Consider the following 24,595-nt stretch of genomic DNA (forward strand, 5'->3'; position numbering starts at 1 on the left):
GCTGCGGAAATGTGTCGGCGGGACCCAAGCTGGGGGTGGGAGGAGCACGGAGTCGGGTAATTGGTTCTCAACCTGTTTGCTCTTGCGACCCTGCTGAGTTTGTTTTCCCTGGAACTCTTGTGGAGCTGTAATGTAAACATGTAATTGAGTACTCAGTGCCCATCCCCAACCTTTCTTCACATACACTGCACGTCTTGGCCCTCGGAGACACGGTGTCCCAGAGGGTCCCTGAAGGAAGACAAAGTCCTCTTTCGAGCCTTTTCCTCTCACTCAAATGAAGTGAGTGGCCTTACTTAGGCACTCAGTCGTCCGAAAGATGTTTTTGTACAGTATCTGATCTCTTTAGACTGTCGGGTCAATCTTGCCCAAAGCAACTATTTTGATCAAGTCGCTCCTCATTTCAAAAAATGTTAGTGGCCGCTAAAGTCCCCTTTCCATTCTCCTTAACGTTGGTAAAAAGAAAGAGAAAGAAAAAAAAAGTAGGGGAGTTTTATAAACTATTTTGAACTGCTTTGGACCCCCTTCTCCCAACAGCTGAATGAAATTAATAAAACTTAACAATCAACCACTCCTTTCTTGCTTCTGGCCATACGCTATGACTATCCTATCTCAGTACACCTACACAGAAAAGTAATTTCTCTAACTTCCTTTGGACTTGTGGTTAAAAGTCAAAGTTTAGAGGAAACATCCATGGACAGAAAGAAAATCAGTAATCTATATCAATTTTTGGATTCTTATCTCTGGATTTACTTAATAAAGTGCTCCATAGGCTGTTTAGAAAAACAATGTTGTTTTCACAACCAATTTGCATTATTAACTTTAATATTTACATTATCACACACTGCAGGTAATGCTTTGGCAGCTCTAAGACATTGCAAACTCCTACACATTTCTGTCAATTTATGAAATGCATGTCACATCCATCTTAACTTGTGAACTTGGGACTTCATATTTTACAACCTACCTCAAGGAGATGGTCTCCAAGATTATTTTCCAAGTGTATCTCTCTCTCTCAAAAAAAAAGAAAAAAGCGAATTAACCTAATACAACCTTGCCTACTTATACGATCTGTAAGTGAAATACAAATTTGGAACTGCTATAGAAGTCATTGGGAAACTTTACTGAGTGGTGTGAAGCTATTTGTAAGACAGACTGCTTCTGAAACCTTTTACGACTAATTTATCTATCTTTAAGTGATGCACAAAACGTCATGGGATAGACTTCCACTTCCGAGCAAGAGAGAGTAAGATGGTCTGGATTCACCCTCCCACCATTAACAAATAGAAAACAATGAAATTTAGGAAACAACTGTTCTCAGATATTGGAAAACACGACACAGGATTGTGGTTCTTTACCAAACAGTAACAAACAAGATGAGTCTTACCAGTGCTGAGACTTTCTACCTGGAGGCAACTCCCAGCCAACTACTGAGGGAATGGGAACCCAAATAAGAATTTGGCAGACACCTAGAACTGAAGACAGACAGCATTTCCAGAAATTAAGACAGCTAGAATTTGTGAAGCAGAGTAACTGAGAGAGCTATGCAGAGAAAAGCTCTAGAAACCTGCTTTGCAGGGGACTGAGTCTTTGGCTGGCATGCCAATCTGTCCTTATATAGTATGAAACCCTGGGGGGCTGGCCAATAACAATTTCTAAGGAAAAAACAAGTACCAGGGAGCTGCAAAGCAAGTAATTCCAGAGCTTACGAAGGGCCAGGAATCATTTGATTTGCCTTTAGCCAGAGTGAAGAGAACTTACTGAATATATAGGACATTTGGTAGACACCCTCAAAGACCTTGGAAAAGGAGCTGAATTACCCCAAGAGGAAGTCCTGCTCTAGACCAGTCTTACAAGAGCTTAAAAACAAACCTTGAAGGGCCAAATTAATCCAAATTTACCTGGCAAAGAGGTCTAACATTCTTTAAAGAAATATCAGATAAAGTTAACAATGTAAAATTTACATTGTCTTAAATCCAATAAAAAATTACTAGACACTACAAGAAAACAGGAAAATATGATCAAGTACTAAAAGATAAATCACTCTACAGAAACATCCAGGAATGGGGAAGTTAAGTGATTGCACCAAATTCATAGCTCATTATTGCTGGATTAAGGCTTTACCAGACAGGGGTATTGTCCACTATGCTAATTTGCATGTTGTATGAAAGTACAAATAAGATATTTCTAAGCCCAGTCCATTTTATTCGTGGGAATGTGCTGATGACAAGAAAGCTAGCTTCAGGCATATGGCTAGTTGCTATGATGATAGTGAGCTACTGTAATTCTTCCAGATCAGAATTTTAGATTGTTAGGACAGCTTTATAATACCTCTGCAATAGTTGAGGTATTGTTCATTCAGTCAACATTTATTATATCCCAGGCATTGCACCTACCTTAAAAGCATTTAACATACCAGTATGTATTTTTAAATAAAATAACTTTAAAGGGGCATTTCCATGACCTTCGGTTTCCTCATGTGTAATCAGATCTAATAATCCACACCCTGCCTACATTCCAGATGGTCAGATAGCTAAATGAAATGTGAAAATATTTGTGAACAAGGCTGTAAGAAATTACTGTATAATTCTAATGCAGTGATAATCTACACAGTACATATTTCTTTTGTACTTCTAACACAGTGCAATGAGATAAAAGTCAAATTCCAATAAAATCAGAGCACACACAGCTGACCCTGAGTATATGAAATGTGAAGTCAGAGGCTGTACACCTTAATAAGGGAATTCTTTTTTTTTTAGAGACAGAGTCTCACTTTGTGGCCCTCGGTAGAGTGCTGTGGCGTCACAGCTCACAGCAACTTCCAGCTTTTGGGCTTAGGCAATTCTCTTGCCTCAGCCTCCCAAGCATCTGGGACTATAGGCACCCGCCAGGAGGCCCGGCTATTTTTTTTTGTTGTTGTTGCAGTTTGGCTGGGGGCTGGGTTCGAAACTGCCACCCTCAGTATATGGGGCCAGAACCCTACTTACTAAGCCACAGGTGCTGCCCTAATAAGGGCATTCTTATAAATACAGGATAACTTTGGAAACTTCTGATAGCTGCTACATTAATCATTTAGGGGTGTCTTGTGAATAATAAGGTTCACCTAGTATATTTTTCTATATTCAATCCCATTTCACACATGTACCCTACTTAATTTCACATGCTGTGTGTGTACATAGGACCTAGTAGAGGATTCAGAAAATAGTTATTTAATTGAAGGGTTTTTTGAGGGTAAATGCTTAGACTTTTCTTCCTGTAAAAGGTATAGGACTATACGTATAGATTTCCAATATTTCATCAATATATTTCTAGAATAAGATAAAGGAGAGCTATTACGCTGGTTTCAGTGTTTTTGCATTTATTATATAAAAGAAAAAAATTAATGCAGTTGTTTTGTACACATTTAAATTCCATAAAACAAATCCATAGAAATTAGGATACTCTATGCATGCACTCTGCATTTTCTTTGTTAAATGTTTTTGTTCACAAAAATAACATCACATTTTTTTTCCTTTAAAGCCACTGAAGCAGAGGGAGAACAAAACATGCAACACTGTACACATTTGCATAGTATATTTTACCCAGCATGCCTGTAGAATGCTACACATATCTATATAAGAAAAATAAAAGGGGATAATTTATCAAAATAAATAACTAAAATTTAAAGAAAGGAAAAATCATTTGACAAAGGCAATTTTTATTCCATTTTGTCGCTGGAGATAGAGCAATAGCCTGGGATATCAACAGCCCTCAGAATAATAGGGAAAATCTTTTTACATCATTTTGCCATATTTATTTTTAGTACGTTTTATTACATTAATACATTTACCTGTCTTTTATTCCCTCCCGCCATCCCTTCAAAAACACAGCTAATGGCATTAACTTATGTTTCAAAATAGTATTCAGTACAAAACAAATGAAAGGATCCCTAACCAATATTCTTTTGCTGGGACATTGTTATTGATCATTCTGACTTGAGGCTGTGAAAAGTATAAAAATTTTCAAGCATGTCCAAAATTCAGAAGAGCCCTATGAGCTCCCTTGCTGTGACTTTTTTTTGTAGTTGCCACTGAAGGAGAAGAAATAAGAACAAAAAACACAGTATGAGTCTTATCACAAAATAAAATTTCCTAAATTTTATGGAAGGGAATAAAATAAAAGAAACTACATCCACAGATTGCAAGGCTATGAAATAATTGCTGGAAAAGTATCAAGCAGCAGGTTAAAAAGATAGATGAGATAAGTCTGATAAAACTTAGAACTAAATCTATATACTTTTAAAAAATATGACTGCCAAATTTAACAGTGGATTTTGTTGTTAAGTTTGTGCTATAACAAATGTGCTTCTTTCTCCTCAATCTATTTTCATATTATTGGCAAAATATATATATATATTTTATAATTTCATACTGTACAATATATGTTTTTGCTACATTATTTATTTTTCTACTGCTAATGCAGCTTAGAAGTAACAACATAGATTTATTTTGGCAATAAAATGCTTTCATTTTAATAATGTCCCAGAAAATATTGTAAGGCATATGAAAAATAGTATGCAACAATATAGCGTTAATGATCCCGCATCTTTAATACATCCCTTACGCGTACAGGATTCACACTGATTTCAGTTAAAAGTGTGTGAAAGTGGCATGCAAGTAGGGCAGGAGTGGGCCCTACACAAACACAGACATAGCCATTTGTTGAGAATCTAAGTGTTCAAAACCTAACGAAGAACACTTAGAAAGTATTGAAAAGCTAGAGGCCAGCCACTTCTGGTTCTTAGACAGTTCTCCCTTTAACTCCTTATGATTTTCAAATGAGGAACTATCAGCAAATTCCCCAAACCACTCCAAATTCATTAGGAATATTTTCTACCGTCTTTCCATAAATATTTTTCACACATCAAAATAAACAACAACAACAAAAAGCTTCCCGCCATCAATTGTGATTCACTCTTATTTGTGTTTTTCATGGCAAGTAGGAATTACAGCCCTTGGTTAGAGGAGATACTTTCTAGTCTTTCCCATAATATGCCTCAACTAAGGCATGTGGGATCAAATCATCTACGAGTAGACAGAGATAGTTGCTATTGGAGGATGTATTTCATTAGAGAAAAACTATTCTAGTAAAAGAAGAAATATTTAAAAAGTAATTTTTGAATGCAGCTCTTTGCCCATAGAAACCAATTTTAGTATTTTGACTAACTGGACCGCTAAAGTCAACAAGAAAAAAGTTGTCCTTAGTATCTAACAGTTGTTGTATTAACTTGACTGGTCTGATCATGATTATCATTTAAAAGAAGAGGACTGTTCTCTGCTCCATAGACATACCTTGAATAAGTAGCTTAGTAACAGTTATAGGATTGACAGTATTTAAAGGTATGAGGAACTGACAAAAGAGATTTTATTATATAATTTCCTATAAAACTTCCATTTCATAGTCATTCAAGGATGAGTTTTATATAATTTTTAAAAAACCAACATGCAACATTGTCATAAAAGACAAAGGCAGAAATAGAAAAGGAAAAGGGGATACATAAGCATTTATTTGAAACATTGATACGAAGTTTGTTCCAATTACATGGGAGTCCTTCAAGATGACACATGTCCTTACCCAGTAAATGGCTAAGCCAGGCTCTGGGTGAACACAGAAGTAAGGGATCAACGAAATCTGAATTTGAAAACCAGTTGCACTTAAACATCAAGCCTCTGGACCCGCTCTCTTTTAGACTTAGAACTAGATATTCTAACAAGTTGAACATGAAAGCAATTTCCTTGCAGTTCTGTTGCCAATGATGACTTATTTGTTGAATTAACTCTGCCTCATGATGAACTGTAAACCAGTCAAAGAAAACTTCACTACCATGGAAGAAATGAAAGGGTGCCAAGAGCATTTTGGAATCAGTTTAAAATCTAAAGGGAAGGCATATTTTAATATTTTATGCATTAAGCTTTGCAGCAGGTTAGCCATATAGTAATAATTTGATCACTACTTATTACAAGAGTTTTTCCCTTTAAAGACAAACTGTCTTCTCTAGAGAAGAGGTAGTAGAAATATCAATACATAGGATAATTTCTATAGTGGTATTACATTGTTTTATTTTTTAGCAAATACCAAAATAAAACTGTTTAACTAAGAAAATATATTAGCATGCAAATTAAGGTTGCCAAGAAACATTCTTCACTGACATCTTGGGTCTCAACTACATTTCGTGATATGTTCATTTCAAGAGTTTAAATTTGCAAACCATCTTTCAGCATAACTCCCTTTTCTCACTCCCTTTCATTGCCCCCATTTTCTATTATGAATTTTAAGGCCCCCACACAAAAGACAAGTTCAAGTATGCAGGTATGAAAAGAGGTTAACATTCCAAAAATACATTTTACAAACAACAACAATAATTAAAGCAAATAAATTACTTCAAGGGAACAAGTAATTGTCTCAGAATTTGTTTCACATTTTAAAAATCTGTTGCATTAAGGACTAAATGCAATGACTTATGTAGTCACAAAATTAGGATTCTCTTATTAGGAAAGATCATCAGTCTAAATTGCTAACAATTTCAACTTTCTTTCTGATAGAACTATATAAAGGTAAGAGAGAATCATCAGTCATTTATAAACGTTTCTAAGTGTTGCTTTAAATATTAGAGTAAACAAGATAACATTGCTGATAATATTAGAATAGTGGAGTCACATTATAGACTTGAGAATTAGCATCAGGATTGACAAATTGCATTCCCTTTTGTCCAGGACTACATTTCCACATTATCACATGAGCCTACACTGTCACATGAGTCTATGTTCATTGTTACAAGTCTGTGACTGAAATTACAGAATTCTAATATGTGGTTTTCACCATAAGTTAAAAAACAGCCTTTAAAAAAGTGTAAGACTTGTTTTTCCTGCTTGTAATCATTTGCTGTCTTTAAATAAAATTAATCAAAAACAAAGTACTTGAGGAATAAGTATTTTCCAAAGGTGCATGGTGTGCTTGGCAAAAATAAAACTTTTCTTTAGTATATATCTGGATTTTAAGTTATCATTTATACAATAAACTCTAAGGCTTTAAAAAAAAAAGTAAGATAAATATATCTCTTATTCATTTGAAGAAGGTAAACTTATTACAGAAGGAAGGGGAAAGAATATGCCAAATTAAAGTAAAATTTTAAACATGTCCATCAAGAAAATATACATTATACCCTTTCTAAGATTATTAGCTTTTGAGTAAGAATGCAAAGCAAAACACGTATGGACGTTTGATGGTAAGTGATAGATTTGTTTTGTGCACAGATATTGAATGAGCCCCTCTCTTTATCAGCATGACACGGATGACTAGGAACAAGGCTTTGAGAGGCCTTTAAAAACAAGTGATTTTTAGGAAGTTGAAGGAAAGATGGTAATCTCGATGACTAGGAAATATATGTCAATGCTGTCACAGCTACCTGCCATAAAATGTAAATATCTTAAAGTAGTTAAATGACCAGATTACTAAAGCTACTACAGAAAAAGCTGAACAGCAGTCTAGTCTAAATTTATACACCTGGGGTGCATTCTTTGCAATTAAATACTTTAATGCACACAAACAAGAAACCAGTAAAGCATATAGAAAAATGTTTTGGCTAATGTTTTCTTTCTCATGCAAATATATGCTGTACATGTAATAAATATATATATATATCTTTTTTTTTTTTTTTGCTGGAAAATGCTCTTTTGTGTCCTAACAAAGTATTCAGTAATGGCAGGTTATATGTTTATTAAAGTGCCTAATGGATACAACTCTTTTCAAGATCTTAACTGAAAGTTTTATAAGCTTCACTAGATGACAAAAGAAACTCATGTTAACTTTTAAATTTTACTTAGCCCATATTTGTTAATTGTATCAAATGTCTGAAAAGACTTGCAGAATTATAGGTATCCTCATTATCAGCTAAACAGGTTCATAAAAGGGCACGCACACGAACAGAAAGGACGGGCAGGCAGTGAGGTTATAATGGGGTTCGAGATATGTATAACTAATCAAAAATATGAAACTTACTTCATGGTCAGTAAAGTTATGGAACTGGTGCATGCTTTGACAGTCTAAATATTGAAAGGCTTGGGGAAAAAATAAGATAATATAAAATTAATTGTTATTTTTTTCAAAAATAGGCTTCATGACATGTAGAGTAAAAAAGGACTTTTACGCCTGGTCCTATTGGGATTATAGAAAATGCATGCATTGTGGACTTTTAGAAATAAGAGTCATTTTATAAAGACATCTGTGTATTGTATAAAAGGGCCAATTTCAATAATTTCTTGGATGACAGCGAATCTAAGACTTCCTTAATAATATAGGTCACCAATCCCATAATTATAGCCATAGGAAAAATTGGAGAGATTTAAAAGGTAAAGAAGATTGTGCATTAAAAGTAAGAAAGTTCCATCTCCAAATTCTTCATAGTTCTCAGCATTTAAACTGCTATAATTTTAGTGAACAAATATTTTCTGAATTGATGAGTTGGTTTTTTACTGCAAGCTTTTAAATTCATCATTTGTTGTAACTTTTTTCAATTAGCCATTTTGCAAAAACACTGCCTTCAATTCAGTATCAAAGTTGAATGTGTCCATGTAAAACAAAAATTTGGTGAAAAGGTATCATAGTCAGAGATTCAAAGACGAAGACTGAGGGAAGCAATGGAAAGATAATCCTGCTGGCAGGAAATCCCGGCCCCGAGTTTATATTAAGTGGGACAGATGATTTCCCATCTGGAGATGTTTAGCTTTGCATCAGAGGGTTATGACATCCTTACTGTCTAACTTCACATTCCTGGATACATGTAGTTGTGCTCAGATTGGTTAAAAAGGGAACAACACCCCATTTTCTGTTTCATGTAACCAGCTGTCTTTGGGCTTCTCCTTTCACACTCTCTCACTGCTGAAAATTTTTTGAGGGTTTTTTCTTTTTTCGCCAACTTCAAACAAGCTAACAGTACTTACTAAACAAAAAGGAAAACACCTTGAATACAACATCTGTGCCAAAAAAGAAATAAAAGTATTAAAATCTGAGGAGACTGTATAATTTCTGCATTAAGAGTTCTGAGTTGTTTTTGTTTTGGCACGTATATTTGGTGAGTTTGAAAAATCATTCTGGAAACATTAACATATATTAAAATGTTAATACATTCCAACTTTTAGTGTAAATTTAGCTTCCAGCAAATAAATATCATAGCTGGTATTTTGATTTTCTTACTGATTAGGTTTTCTTTTTTCCAGATTTTTCAATGGATTGCAACATGCTCAAGTAGACTTTCTAGTCAATTCACCCAAATTCCAACAGGAATTGGTTTATAAATTGGTTCCAACTGGAACTGGTCATTTGGAATTTCCATCATGGGAAATTATTTTATATGTGCCTTGATAAGTACCCTAAATTACAAATTGATGTGTCTAAATCTATGAAGAAAACAAAAGGTACTGTTATCATGGAAATGTTGCACTTAAAAATATCTATATGATTGGGCATCTAATATCCATCTAGATTCAAGGGCATAATGTACATTTTTTTTTTTTTTTTGCCCCTTACTTAGCATCAAATGACAGCAGCCCATAAACACAGTGAATACTGTGCTGTGCTTGCCAAGTTAAGATGGTTAGTTTATCCTAGCAGTGCTATGGCAAATTGTCAACAGATGAGTATTTTGTGTTTCAGCAGACTCAGAGCCTATGTCGGGAGTCATGGCTATATCCCCCAGGTGAGCCTCGGTTCCTATGGGGTTTGTAAGTGTCCTGGTATGAGTCAGGGTAATCTTCTTCCACAAGAGGGTAATGATCTCGGCTATGCTGAGAACTGGAAGACAAGCGGTTCCTACTCTTCCGAGCCCTTTCATTGTGATAATTTTCATCCGAGGTCATGAGACTCCGTCTTTCAATTGGAGAGTTCTCTGTGGAGTGGTTGCTATGCCGCATTCGCTGACTCTGGAAACATCAGATGGTTCATCGATTAAATAACAGCAGTTTTATTCATCTAAACATGTACAAAGTACGTAACATAATAGGATCTGTACAGTAAGATGCTAAACATCTGACTCAATAAAACATTTTCATGCACAAAGGTCTGCTCAAAATATCTGCTCTTATTTGTTTGGGACACAACATGCAAAGATGCCCGAGTGTTGATAATTTATGAATTTAATTACACAGTATTGCATGGCTATGCTTCCTATTGAGATTTAACTGTAAAATGGAACAATATATTTAGGAAGTCCTAATAATTCTATTTCTATTGTAAAAATGAGGACTATTTTATTATTGGGAAATAATATTCAGAATGTTATTTTCTTATTCTATTATAATTTTGTTTCTATTATTTTATTTCTCTCTTGAACTGATAAAATCTTGCCCCTCCTAAAATAACACACCTCACCTTGACCTTATAAAATACCTTTTAAAAATATTTATATACCTCATCTTATACCTTTTAAAATATTTTAATGAAATTATCACTGTGCTGTACGCAAAACAATGCATTTGTTTTTGCATCCTACACAAATTTAAGACTTTTTCCATTGACTAGTCTAGATTGCCTAATTGATGCATTTATAAATCTCGCTTTCTCAACTGAAAAGTCCTACAAAAATAATCTCAAATAGCATTAATTGAAATTAATGTTTTTTTTCTTTGAGACACAATCTCACTCTGATGCCCTGGGTAGCATGCCATGTTATCCATAGCTCACAGCAAACTCAAACTCCTGGGCTCAAGTGATCCTCTGGCCTTGGCCTCCCAAGTAGCTGGGACTATAGGTACCTGCCACAATGTCAGGCCAGTTTTTCTATTTTTAGTAGAGATTGGATTTACTCTTGCTCAGGCTGACTCCCAAGCTCAAGCTATCCACTCCCAGAGTGCTAGGATTACAGGCATGAGCCACCACCTGGCTTTTTTTTTTTCCTTCCTTAAGATACAGGGTCTTGCTCTGTTGCCCAGGAGGAATGTGCAGTGACATGATCATAGGTAGCTCACAGCAACTTCAAATTTGTGGGCTTAAGTGATCCTCCTGTGTCAGCTTCCCAAGTAGCTGGGAGTGTAAGTATGAGTCATCACACAGATGAAATATATATATATATATAGAGAGAGAGAGAGAGAGAGAGTGTTTGTTTTTTGATATGGTCTCTCTTTGTTGTTCTCAGTAGAGTCCTGTGGCATCATAGCTCTTAGGAACCTCAAACTCTTGGGCTCAAGCAATTATCTTGACTCAGCCTTCTGAGTAGCTGGGACTATAGGCACCCACCACAGCACCCATCTATTTTTAGAGATGAGGTCTCGCTCTTGCTCAGGCTAGTCTAGAACTAGCTCAGGTAATCCACCTGTCTTGGCCACCCAGAGAGCTAGGATTACAGGTGTGAGCCACTACGCTCAGCTGAAATTAATGTAAGACACTTATGTGATGGCTCAGAATGTTATTCAACATTTTTCTTTAGTGTGGGCAATTATTTATCTACCTGAGTCTACCAGTTTAATTAGGTCACTTCAGTTAAGAAGTAGTATCCTGATGAAACCATGGGCTCCCACACATCTTCTGTGAAGTGCAATCAATTTCATACAAAAGGAAATTCATTCAAAAGGTCACAGATGTGTCCTGAACCTCAGGCAGGTGTCTAATAATTAAGTGCTGATAGTTACTGGTAGAAATAGGCCACAGGATAAAGGGCAACATATTAAGTCATCAAGGAAACCAGGAGAACCACTCCAGGTAGATGTCTCAGAGATGATGAGTCAAGAGTGCTGTATTCATAACCAAAGTGCAACATTTCATTTCTGCCTACATTACAGAAAGTTATTGCTTCATGCATCCATGTCTCATCCCACAATGTACAATTCAGAGCCAATCCAGACCACTCAATGGAAATGCCACACTCAAATCAACTCACGGGAAGTGAAACAAGGCTTGAAATACATATATACTGTACATTACAATAGTATACTTTTCATATTCATTTCCAGACTCAAAAGCAGTTTTTCTGCTTATGACGACACAATTTTGTAGCAAGAGTAATACAGTTAAAAGAGCATTTCAGAGAGTGCCATTTATCTCAGAGTTAACTCCGTATGATTTATAATTATGACTACCATTATAACCCATCAGAACAAAACTGTCATGATACAAGAAGGTCCAACCGTGTTCCTCAATGCACTGGTGGTTGCCACTACACTTCAGTAGCTGCTTGATAAGCGGCAAATAACAATAAATGTAGAAAGACAACATTCATCTTGTACCATAAGGTGTCTGGCTCCCTACATGTAGCTCTGAGTGTAGCACCAGAACAGCAGAAGAACCTTCTGGTCCTATATCAGAAGCCTCCCTAAAGAACACTTGCCATAGCCACTTACAAAGTGGGCTCCTGGACAGCCCCCAAGAAAACTCAGGAATCTGCCACCGTTTCCCAACAGAGGAGCTCTACTGAGGTCCACACAGTCTTATACAAGGTAGAGGATAGGCCCAGCAACCTATCTGGCCCCAAATATCTCATATAGCTAAGCCATGGTGCCTGACAGTTTCACTACTGCACAATCCTTAAGAAGTGCTCTTAACAAGTAATGGTCAGGAGTTTCCTGGCAGGGTTTCAACACAGATTTACAGAGCCCAAAGTTCTCAGGGGAGGGTCATTCTGCATGGCTTTCTCTAGGACAGAGCATGTTTAGGTAACAATTTAGATTTTTTAATATAATCCACATATATGGTTCCCTCTTCAGATTAAGGACAACTTGCTTCTTCATCCTAACCAAGTTCCCTACAGCTCTGGTCCCCAACCCCCAGGCTGCAGACCGGTGCTGTCTGTGGCCTGTTAGGAATCAGGCTGCACACCAGGAGGTGAGTGGCAGGTGAGAAGTGAGGCTTCATCTGTATTTACAGCCGCTCCCCATCTGTCGCATGACCGTCTGGGCTCCACCTCCTGTCAGACTCTCCTCCCCACTGCCCTGTCTGTAGAAAAAGTGTTTTTCATGAAACGGGTCCCTGATGCCAAAAAGCTGGGGACTGCTGCCCTATGGAATCTTAGAGGTAAGGTTGTAAAAACAGGAGTGAGGAAGTGATAATACCTGTAACCCAGAAATGGCCGTGGGGTATGGAGAGAGTGCCGTGGAACCTAAATTCCTTCCCAGCAGTGGGGTCATGGGGGTGCTGCTGGTCGTGTGGGTGGCACGCCAGTACGCTTCTAGGTACTCTCCCAGATGCTCACATGCGTCCTCCAGCTGGTTTTCATCCAATATGACATCAAACATTTCCTGCAGAGGACAAGAAAATCCAATTTATCTCCCCTTTAGATTTTAGGTAATGAGACCCCAAATCTCACTTTGGGCAGTATGTTTAACATCTAGTAGCTAATATCAAATTTGAGGGGCTCTATTGGCAGTTTCTAAAGTTAGAATCAAGTGAGGAGTTGTTCAGTTATCCATATACAGATGTGGACATCAACATAAAAACAAGCATGCTTATTAAATATTTGGATCTGTCATTATTTAGAAAGAAGAATGATGATGTAAGTATAAAAGTGTTAAAGGTAAAAAAAGTGAAAGCCTGTATGTAGTCACACAGTTACCCATATATTCTTATAGAGTTGAATTCAATTCTCTTCCAAATATGAGGAAAGCAAGTTAATGGTACTGAAAAAATAGTTCTAAAAATATTTTGGGCAACAACCATGTCATTGGAATAAACATTTCATCTCCTAAGGTTGAAAGGAATAACTTACTTAGGAATAATTTACTTAGGTAATTTTCAGAATGTTTGTGAAAACGATTTTATCTCTCTCTAATGATAGAACAGTAAGGGAAGTTTAGCATTAATACCAGAAAACCATACCCCAATGATTTGTTACCAAGATCATTTTGTGAAAGAAATGGTTAAAAAAGAACAAGGAGTGTAGAAGTGGGGAAGGTGAGGAGTCACACAAGAAATAACTGCTGTCCATGCCTCTGTCAGTAAGAGCATTGTTCAACCTCTGGCCTGTTACCAGGGAGTTCTTTCTTCCCAAAGGAGCAGAGTGGCCCCTCTGTTACTACACTGTGGCTGGGAACACAGGATATACCCGAGACATAGACTCTTTGGAAGGGCAGTCAGAAAACTTTGGCACCTCACAAAGAGAAAAGCCATTCCGCAAGATTAAGTGTTAGCACGATCCAACTTTGAATAGGAGTACCGAAATACTTCCCCTCTCCCACCACGCCACCACCATCCACCTGCTTTTATGAACTCATTTTATCAAAATAATGAATCAAATACGGGGTTACTGCCATCAGCTTTGATATCACTGGCTGGATTTAGGTTAATGGCAACTGGATGACATGGAGTTGATGGTGTCTCAGCTGACTCATTCTCTTCCGGGCTTAGAACAAAAGCTCCTTGAAGCAGAAGTCACCATGGAAACAATCTCTCCCCCAACATTTACTATTTAAATGTTTCATCGTATCAATCTTTACTGAAAAATCTGACTCTATATTGGAAAGCCATTTGAAGGTCTTTAGAGCAGGACTAGGAAAAGAATGGGATGACTTCAGTCCGAGGGAAGACTCAGCCAGTTCAGCTCATGTAAAAAAACCTACCCCCGACCAAGAACAGTTGTGAGCAGATTTCAGATGTTTTGTTTGTTTATCCATTCATAAAATTTTTTCAGTACCCATTTATGCTACACACGATGGATGTACAGTGGCAAAGAAAATAGATGGCAGCTTATGGTCAAGAAGCATACCGTCTGGTGGGAGAGATGAGGATTAGTATCCATAACACTCTATGTCATGCTGCAACTTTAATTCAGAGCAATAAAAAGACTGAGCTGCCACTAACAGTTCTGGATTTAGAAGGAGTGTTGGGGAAATATGTGAAGTTGAACTTATGAGGAAGGGGAATTATGAGTAAGTCAAAGAATTTATCTGTAGGGGGAAGAGAATAAAACAGGAAAAGAAAAGGAAAGACAATGGAAGAAAGAGACTATATGGCGGGTAAGAGACAGAGAAGCAGCTGGCCCGTAGAGGGGATGTCAACACAGATCCTTTCAATAAACTCTCTTTTCCACTAATGTAAGGAGGGCATTTCCTGTCTCTTGCAATCAAAAGTAATGTAAACTTCCAACAGTCACAAAAAAATAACCTGAGGATTGTCCACAATGCTGTGATCTCAACAGTGGCATTTGGGGCTGACTTGGGGGGGGTCAAGAGCAGCTACACCGCTAAAAGCAGGCACCAACTTGGACTGCACAGGAAGAAAGAGGAGGAGACGGGACAGCTCCAGAGCCACACACTATCTCAGCGCGCCAGCCTCGAGTTTCCCCACAAAGTCCAGATCCTATGTGATCTGGAGTCGATTACTTATATCACTTGCTTTGCGTGAACTGTAAAATGTGATTACACAGGTCTCATTCTATAATATGGGTTTGGTTAGTCTCAACAAACACTGCCTTTCTTTCATAAAGTCCCAAGTTGAACTTCCCAGGGATGCCTGGACTGGGTGGGTCCTGATGATTGCAGCCAGGACGGCAGCACCCAAAAAGGGAAAACCCAGGTAAGCAGCTCCCACTGCAGAAGGCTATTTGAATGAGGCTCCTCTCTACTGGGCTCATTGTACACAGTACATTGTCATTGCCACAGACACAGTTAAATATACATTCAATTGCATGTAATTCTAAGAAAGTACTTCTCTTTGCCAGTGAATAGAATTCGTCTATATCAGCACATGGTGTTTGCTGAAGTCTCAATCATTGCCAGGAAACTAGCTTTTGTACTGCCCAAAGACGGTGGAAGACGCTTTGAAACTGCTTTTAGACTTTCAAAAAGCAAATTCTGGCTTCTGAATGAATCCTGACATATGTGGCTTATTTTCAACTAGATAGAGTTTCACAGCCTGTGTATCTGTGACAATTTTTCCTTTTAACTGTTTAGGAAACAACACAGCTGAGAAGATCAGAATGCAAAGAAGTCAGTATAAGGGGGAAAAATAGTTTTTAATTATGTAAGAAATTCAAAGAGAAGCAACCCAATGAATTATGCAAACCAGTTTTGCCTATTTCTCATACATTTAAAAGTTCAAGTCTAGCCAACTCGTTCTTAGGTAATAAATATGTGGGGACTCCTGCCTGGAGGTGCAGAGAGCTGTCTGATCAACATTAGCCTCAGCAGGGAACATTGCCCACTGATAGACACTTGGTGACAGCCCCAAATAAGGATAATGTTGAGCTATTTTCAAAGCACTGCCACAGTGAACACCTCTGACGTTCCGTGACGGGATATTTCATTCAGCTGAGGTGGGCAGAGTGGTGTGGCTGCCACAGGAAATAAGCAGCGGACAGAGCAGCGAAAACAAACCATCAAAACTTCAGGCCTCATTGCCTCCTTTTCCAAATAAATAAGCTCTTTCCAGAAAATTAGAAACTGAAGCTTTGGAGATAGCCAAGAGGGAAAAATATGCCTCTAGCTCCAAGGAGCAAAATGGGAGGGAGGAAAGAAAGGCTGAAGCTGAATAATGGAAATGAAGAAATCGGCAAGGTCTTTAAAAATATATATATAAGTATTGAACCATCTTTCTGGTTCTCCATTCACAGAGTAAGCTAGGACAATCTTTCCCGGGAAGCCACCTGATTTAGGGGGGCCAACCATCCTGGCTTGCCAGGGATCAACAAATTGGATGAATGGTCACCCTAGTTTTTAAAGAAGATTGGGCTTTTCAGGTTGTAACCTCCAGGGAGTAGAGCAAGTTCCATTTACTTCTTTTAAATTATTTTGGGAGGAAAAATAGAGAGAGAGACTGGGTGAGTCTTCCTTAATGACTGTGAAATATGTGCTTTCTAGCATAGAGGGGGAAATCTCATTAAAACTAGTGTATATTGTCTAATACGTTTTAGCTTAGGGAAACTGCAACTGAGTATTTTTTAATAAAAAAGTTTATGAAACTCAGAAGCTAATTTTGCAGTTTAACTTTTAAAGTGCTTCATTACAGACTATTAGCTAGACATGGGATTAAATATACGCAAGTGCTCCCATGGTGTGTAGACTCCTTGACACTTTTTGGTTGTATACAGAGAAAACCTCATGTGGGGCACCTTTCCTATTTCTAAGTGGAAAAAAGAAATACTCAATGGAGGTGGGCATACTTTCATGTCTTTGCTAGTGAGACTCTGAAACTGACATTGTATTAACACAAAATGGCTGAAAGGCACAAGCATGTAATGCCCATTATAAAAAAACCAACTGATACTTCTCTCATATCAAAACTTCATGTTATTAAAATGTTTGAGGTCCTGAGCAGTTCACTCACTAGTGAGAGGAAATTAGACACTAAAAGATTTTTTTTTTCCAAGACAGAGTCTCACTATGTCACCATGGATAGAGTGCCGTGGCGTCACAGCTCACAGCAACCTCAAACTCTTGGGCTTTACCAATTCTCTTGCCTCAGCCTCCCAAGTAGCTGGGACTACAGGCACCTGCCAGAACACCTGGCTATTTTTTGTTGCAGTTATCATTGCTGTTTAGCTGGCCAGGGCCAGGTTTGATCCCGCCACCCTTGGTGCATGTGGCTGGCGCCATAACCACTGTGCTACAGGCGCTGAGCCTAAAAGATTTTTTTAAAATAAGCTCCAAGAGGTCTTCCATGGCTAAAGGAAAAGCCACAAATATTATGGGGCTCTGGTAGTTAGACTCAAGTCGTTTCCACTTTACTGAGCTAAACAGGAAAGCCAAATCAAAACTCACCAAATTGGTGAGGTAACATAATACAAAGATTATAGCAATTTTGATCCCTTTTAGCTCCTCTCTCTTAACAATCTGTGACATTCATTGTGGACCTAAACATATTTCCTCCAACACCCCTCCCTCCCTCCTGTCCTTTCTTATTCTTCAAAGATTACAGCAACATCCAACAACGTTAGTGTCTGGAGAAAAGGCATTCAGGATTGTTGTTAAGTTCACATGAATCTGATGTGTGAAATCATAGCACTGGTAGGAATATACTCTCCCAGACTCTCTATGTCCAAGCGGGGTAAGAAAAATCCCTGGAAAAGGTGTAGTTCTCTTTGTACTGAGAGAAACCGGATCCATGTTGCCTTCTTGCATGAAGGAAATGTCAGAAATCGATTACTCCCTTTTGCAAAAGCAATGTTAGGAATTAAACTGTGGACAGTCAGGGGTGGTGAATAATGAATGTACTCTGTGGAGGGCACTTTAAATAGATGGGTAATTCCACATGATTCTAAATAATTTAAATAAAATTAATGGAAAAGGTCAGTGGAAAATTACTACTGTGAGAGCACTACGGATCAAGGACGCTGAGCACTACCATTCCCTTCAGAGTTCTTGTGTTTAATGGAATAAATCTATGTCTATTCAGCAATGGAAAATAATGTAGAGAAGAGAACTACTATAGTTACTGTAATGTTAGAGGTCTGTAAGATTCTGCCGAGGAGATGAGGTTCCCCGTACAGAGAGAGCGATCAATGTCATTTTACACACACAAAACATTACACAGCTCAAAGAGCCACAACAGGGTCAGTTCTTGGTAACACGAGCCAGACTGTAAGCAAGTAGGATTAAAGGATTACATTTCATTTATGTATTCAGTCGTCTGTCTCTCTGCTTTTCTCACCATGCATTATGTAGCTCTTATTACCATAGTACTAGGGCAATTTGAACTTGGCCTTCTTAAAATGTCCTGTTTTCAATTCCTCCGAAGAGGAAAAGGGTACCAACCCCTGGCAGAAGCAAAATGATATTTAAAATCAGAACGTATATACTGGAAATACAAAACTTAAGCTGGTCATATAAAAAAAAAATGAGATGGGCTTATAGGTCCTAGTCTCACAAGCCCTCCTTCTGCTTGAATCTGTTTTTTTCTATGAATCTGGACTGAGTGATGAGAGGAAAATCCTCCCTCCTCCAGAGTAGAACTATCCAGTAGCCCATCTCCCAGCTCATCTTTCTGTCTGTGGCAGATGGAAATGGCCAGAAATTCTTGACATTCTCCGCATAGAGATGGAGGACTATGTCTCATCTCCCTGAATCTGGAGGGCCTTGGTGGCTATTTTGATCAGCAGAATGCTGTGGACGTGATGCTCTGCTGGCAAGTAAGCCCAGGTCTTAAGAGATTAAAATCCTTGCTCTGGGAGCCTGGGAGCTGCCATAAGAGAACTCTGTATCCTGCTGGAGTGAGCCCATGGAAAGACCTCAAACTACTCAGGGAGGGAGGGGAGCTGGTTAAAACCTAGTCTTTCAATCATCCCTGCTAGGGGACCAGATTAGCCACTAGCTGAATACCACCAAGTGGCTGTTGTGTCACCAAAGTCACTACGGGGATAGTTTACGGCCCAGTAACAGAGGGCCACAACGCTGTCCTAGGTGGCAACTTGAGTCTGCTAAGTCATCTTGCCTCCTGCTTCTACAGAGCCAGATGGAAACATAGCTACTCTCATTTATTTTAACATTGTCTCAGGCTGCTTGCTTGCTACAAAAGCAGAGTTGAATCATTTTGCAAAGGAGACCATATGACCGCGAGGCCTAGAATATTTCTTATCTTGCCCTTTAAAAAAAATTTACTGACCTCTCTCCTAGAAAAAGCCTTACCTATGAAACCCATGATTCTCTTGCAAGGAGAATATATAAATAACTGACTTGTTGCCATTCACTATCTAAAATCTTACTAGACTAGGAGGCAGAGGTCTTATGCTGACTTTGGCCAAGGCATACGTCCTTTGGAAATTAAGTTCATCTTCCTTGGTCTCAGTTTCCTCATTTGTAAAATGAGGAGATTAGACTGGATCAGTCTTTCCCTAGGAGTGTTCCATGAAACATTAGACCCCTGGGACACTTTGTAGTCACAATTTAGGGGAAACACTGCATACTGCATGTCCTACTGGAGACAGAAAATAGCACATTAGCATATTCGGGGTTCTGCAGTAAAGGAACCAGACTACCTTTGCTTACAGAAGTGTTTTCTTAAACGTTTTTGGTATCAGAGTTCTTTCCCCATAACACCTGTTGACATCACCAGGAACCTATGTTGTAAACAACATACTCTGTTGGGTGCTCTTTAACGTCCCTTTTTGCTCTCATAATCCCTGAATCTGGGATTCATCCTTCTGGCTACAAAGAGTTAACTATTTTCACTGCTCTTTTAGACTTCCCTTTCCAGAAACTGTTGCCTTTAATTTCTGAGTAATGCGAGACTCTGCCAGTGTAATTTGCTGACTTTTCAGACTACAGATCCAGTGGCCAATTAAGCAAGTTGCAAATTCTCCTAAAGGAATTAAAATGACACAGTGATCACCAATCTTTGGATGACAGTTATAATTATGGTCTTGAAGTAAAGCAGGGACAAATGCAGACACATTTTAAAATCACTACTGGGTTTTATAATCTAAAGATTGCTCCACATGTGCCAAAATGGAATGTATGATTTCTTCTTAGCATTACAAATGCTATGCATGCAATAGCAAGTGGACACCTTTAATAAACAGTGCACAGAAAATGTTAAGTACAAAGTAAGCTTACCTAGCCAGACTGCCTTTTGAAAATTTCAGGTTTTCTGACCAATTATATAAAACAAGAAAGTGTTTATCCTGCTGAGGTAAGGATAGGGCAAGGCTGTCTTTCCAGCTATGGGGCCCTTTGAAATCCCTGACCTGGGGCAAGTCCTAAGGTAGCTCACAGTAATATTTGCATTTAGGTCTGACATATCTTTTCTCACTTCCAGCTACTTCAAACAGCATTTTTTTTTTTTAGATAAGGTCTCATTATGTTGCCCAGGCTGGTAACTCTTGGGCTCTCTTGGCCTCAAGCAGACCTCCTACGTTAGCCTCCTGAGTAGCTGGGACTACAGGTGTGTGCCATTGTGCAAGGCCCAGCTATTTCAGACGCAACAAGTTCTAGCATATGCACAACCACTCAATGATCAGCCCTCTCAGCAGCTAAAATGCCTCAGTTTTAATAGGATGAAAGTATTGTCTCTGGTAATTATTGGGAATAAATGTTAATAAGTTCATTCTTATAAAAAGATGACGTCTTCTCCAATAAATTTCCTGTACTCTAATTCCATTTAGGTATCTGCTTCCCAGAAGCCCAAACTGATAGAACTACCTTACGATATTGTTCTAAAAATTGGAAGTAACAGCATACTTCCTGATTTTTGGTAGCTTTACAATAAGATTAACTTCCTTCAACTGTGAAGTGTTGGGTTAGGGCCTGGGTATTCCATCTTTCTATATCTGTTCAGTGCTTTCATCATACCTTCCACTGCATAAATGGCCAAGGTCCAAGCTATCCAGATGATCTGCAGGGTAGGTAACAAGGGGTGTGTGTGTGTGTGTAATGGGAGATGGGGTTAGGAGGGGAAGATCTATTTTGCTCCAAAGCAAAATATATCTAGATCCAATCCTAATTTGAATGTAACCTTGAGAAAGTCATTTAATAATTCCTTGTTTTCAGCTGCCTCAACTATGAACTGTGAAGATTAGAGATAAGCTAAGTGAAGCATCTAGCATACTGGCTGGCCCATGGTAGGCATCTAATAAAAGGATGCATTCTGTTATTGTCTATATATCCTTCTACACATGTACTCATTCAAAAACTATTTATTATGTGTCTACCGGATAGGGAACTGAGATAGAACTGTGAAGCAGAGAGGCATAGGTTCTTATGGAGTCTAAAAGACCAGACATTGCCTAGTGCAAAGTGCATCTGGCAATTAGAACAGCATTACTTAGACTGTGCCTCTTATGTGTCAGGCACTGTTCTAAGAGTTTTAGCACATATTACTCATTGAAACTGAACATCAATCCCATAAAGCAGGCACTTGCCCATAATTAACTAATGAGTTAGTGTGGATTTAAGCCCAGGCCTCTGGCCCCAGAGTTTGTGCTTTTAACAGCTGTGCTGCATTGCTCTCTAAACATCCAAATAGAATTTTATGCTTCTACAGAGGATAAACAATCCTACACAGGTATATGAAACAGTCCAATAATTCAAGTGAGTAAGAAAGACAATTATTTCCTTTCGAGAATCACAGACACAGAAGCAGCAAGTCAGCAGAGCCCGTGGAGACAGACTGACCCTGGAGGCCTAGGGCCACATGACAGCAGGCCCCTTCCTAATCTCACCGTGCCACTGCTGGCCTTCCAACCCAGCAGCAGTGTTCTGGCAATGGCCCTTGGAGAAGAATGGTTATCATTTAGTTTCTCATCCCACTCAACCCTGAACCTGTCATCTGCTGTGACCACAAGGCTCCTCCAGTTCTTTTTTTTTTTTTTTTTTTGAGACAGAGCCTCAAGCTGTGCCCCTGGGTAGAGTGCCGTGGCATTACAGCTCACAGCAACCTCCAACTCCTGGGCTCAAGCAAGTCTCCTGCCTCAGCCTCCCAAGTAGCTGGGACCACAGGTGCCCACCACAACGCCCGGCTATTTTTTGGTTGCAGCCGTCATTGTTGTTTGGCGGGTCCGGGCTGGGGATTCAAACCCGCCACCTAAGGTGTACGTGGCTGGCGCCTTAGCCGGTTGAGCTATAGGCGCCGAGCCTCCTCCAGTTCTAATCAATTCTTAACCTTTAGCATCATCATCTTTCATGCCTGGCAGAACTTTCTGGCAGAAAAGCTGAAGTCAAATTGGTAGGTTCCGTTTTGTTCTTTTTTCTTGAGAGTATCCACATGACGGGAGGCCAGATGCTAAGCGGTTTGTTGAGTGTTTGCAAGGTAATCAAGGTAGCGTAAGGAGGCCATCCCCATCCAATTCTGGATGCCTGAGTACAACCAAAATAACAGAAGCACTTTGTGCCAAGAAATCCTTTAGATTTGTGAAAACATACCATCATCATCCTCATTTGAGAATAAAAATGACAAAGCTGATATGAAAAAAGAAAACCCTCACCCTCTTCTAACGCCCAAGAATGGTTAGGAGAAAAATGGTGATACTTACTGGGGGGCATTGTGCAAGTTTATCAGCTGCCACCAGTTGAACGTTCAAGTGTTTACTTTGGGATTTGCCTCTAGATTTAATCAACCGCTGTAAAACCTGACAGAAGAAAACACGAAACTGAGGTATTATCAATGAGTTAAAAGAAAACCAAATAAACCCGAATCTTTTTGACGGGCTGTGTAGCCCTGAGTAATGGTAGAGAAGAAATACAATGTCAAGAATCATACTCATAAGCCTGCAATGACACCCTCCACAGGCACTGGCTTTCGGTTACGGCGGAGTGGATGTGCTCATCCTATTCTAGCTCTGTGTAAAGTCCCAGTGGTGTCCTGAGTTTCTACCCCAGATTTTACTCTAAGAGATTTCAAAGAAAGTTTTGCAAAAACAGAAGAACTGGTCTTTATTAGGTTATTTTTATTTTTATTAATTTATTTTTGTGGGGACAAGGTCTCACTCTGTCGCCAAGAGTGGAGTGCAGTGGTGTCATCACAGCTCACTGCAACCTCAAACTCCTGGGCTCAAGCAATTCTCCTGCTCAGTCTCCTGAGTAACTGGGATTACAGACCTGCCCCATCACAGGTCTGTAATTTCTTAATATTTTGTAAAGATGTTTTGAAATGTCTTGCTACATTGCCCAGGCTGGTCTCAAACTCCTAGGCCCAAGTGATCCTTCCAGATTAGGATTACAGGTGTGAGCCACCATGCTCAGCCATACCAAGTCATTTATGTTGAGTAATATTTTCGTATTATTTAGTTGGATAATGTGTTGGTTTACTATCTCCATGTCAGATAAACATCAGAATCATGCACATACTTGGTTCTTTTTCTCACTGATAACCAATGACCCATTCCAGTTTAGTATTAATCAGGCTATTTAATGATTGGAAACCTAGGCAAAATATTTGTACTGATACATTGCTACATGAAAACTGTATGTATATCATGTATAAACCAGTGATATATCTATTTTTTGGCCACTGCTGTAATTGCATTTGAACCATATGCTCCCATCTTCCTTGGCCCTCCCCACCTCCCAAAACAGTACTAATCTATGAGGATCTATAGCACCCAACACATAGGCCTGTGAGAGGCCCTGTTCTTGCACTTAAGGACACTACCATATCATAAGAACTGAGAGGAGCCAACCTCTCCTCCACTACTGGAAAAGGTGCTTGAATCTCCAGTAGCTCTGTGTCCAAGAGACCACCAGGTGGTCTACATCATTTCAACCCATGCTATGATTCCCAAACGGCCCTGGTTTGTTCAGGATTCCCAAGCCCAAGTCCAAACTGAAGAGATGGAAGGCCAAGGATCTCAGAAGGTTTGGAGAAGGACATAGCTTCTTCAGACATCCTCCCCCATGACAGGAGAAGTTGCATGTAAGCACTTACAGTCTAATAATCACTGAAAAGAAACTGATTATTACCCTAGGACCACCCAAGGGTATCTATTTCATATTAGCTTTGAAGAACAGCATCACATTTTAAAAATGAAAGAACACCCAAGTCAAAAGAAACTATTTGAAGCTGTTTCATTTTTGTCTCCCCCGATTACATAAAAATACATGCCAAATTTTCCATCATACTTAATCATGGAATAAACTACATTCCCCAAAAAAACCTAACCTAAGCACAAATGTCAGGATCTGTGACATTTCCATAAGAGCTGTTTATACAG

At 38.8% G+C, this 24,595-nt stretch overlaps 1 protein-coding gene across 7 annotated transcripts in view; it reads right to left on the reverse strand.

Moving 5' to 3' along the window:
• Positions 1 to 3,338: 3,338 nt before the first annotated feature.
• CACNB4 (calcium voltage-gated channel auxiliary subunit beta 4) overlaps positions 3,339 to 24,595 on the reverse strand; it is a 267,434-nt gene continuing 246,177 nt past the window's right edge. For 6 of the 7 annotated variants that reach the window (XM_003793021.2, XM_003793022.2, XM_003793023.2 and 3 more), the window contains 3 exons: positions 22,919 to 23,014; positions 13,074 to 13,259; positions 3,339 to 9,953 (listed from right to left, as the gene is read on the reverse strand). In XM_003793021.2, coding sequence (XP_003793069.1) covers positions 9,693 to 9,953; positions 13,074 to 13,259; positions 22,919 to 23,014 — 543 coding nt within the window. In that variant the 3' untranslated portion in view covers positions 3,339 to 9,692. The remainder of the gene's footprint in view (positions 9,954 to 13,073; positions 13,260 to 22,918; positions 23,015 to 24,595) is intronic. The other variant, XM_003793024.2, reaches the window with a different exon arrangement.

This window comes from Otolemur garnettii, unplaced genomic scaffold, assembly GCF_000181295.1.
Source record: "Otolemur garnettii isolate 467f Iridium unplaced genomic scaffold, OtoGar3 scaffold00064, whole genome shotgun sequence".
Classification (NCBI taxonomy): Eukaryota; Metazoa; Chordata; class Mammalia; order Primates; family Galagidae; genus Otolemur; species Otolemur garnettii.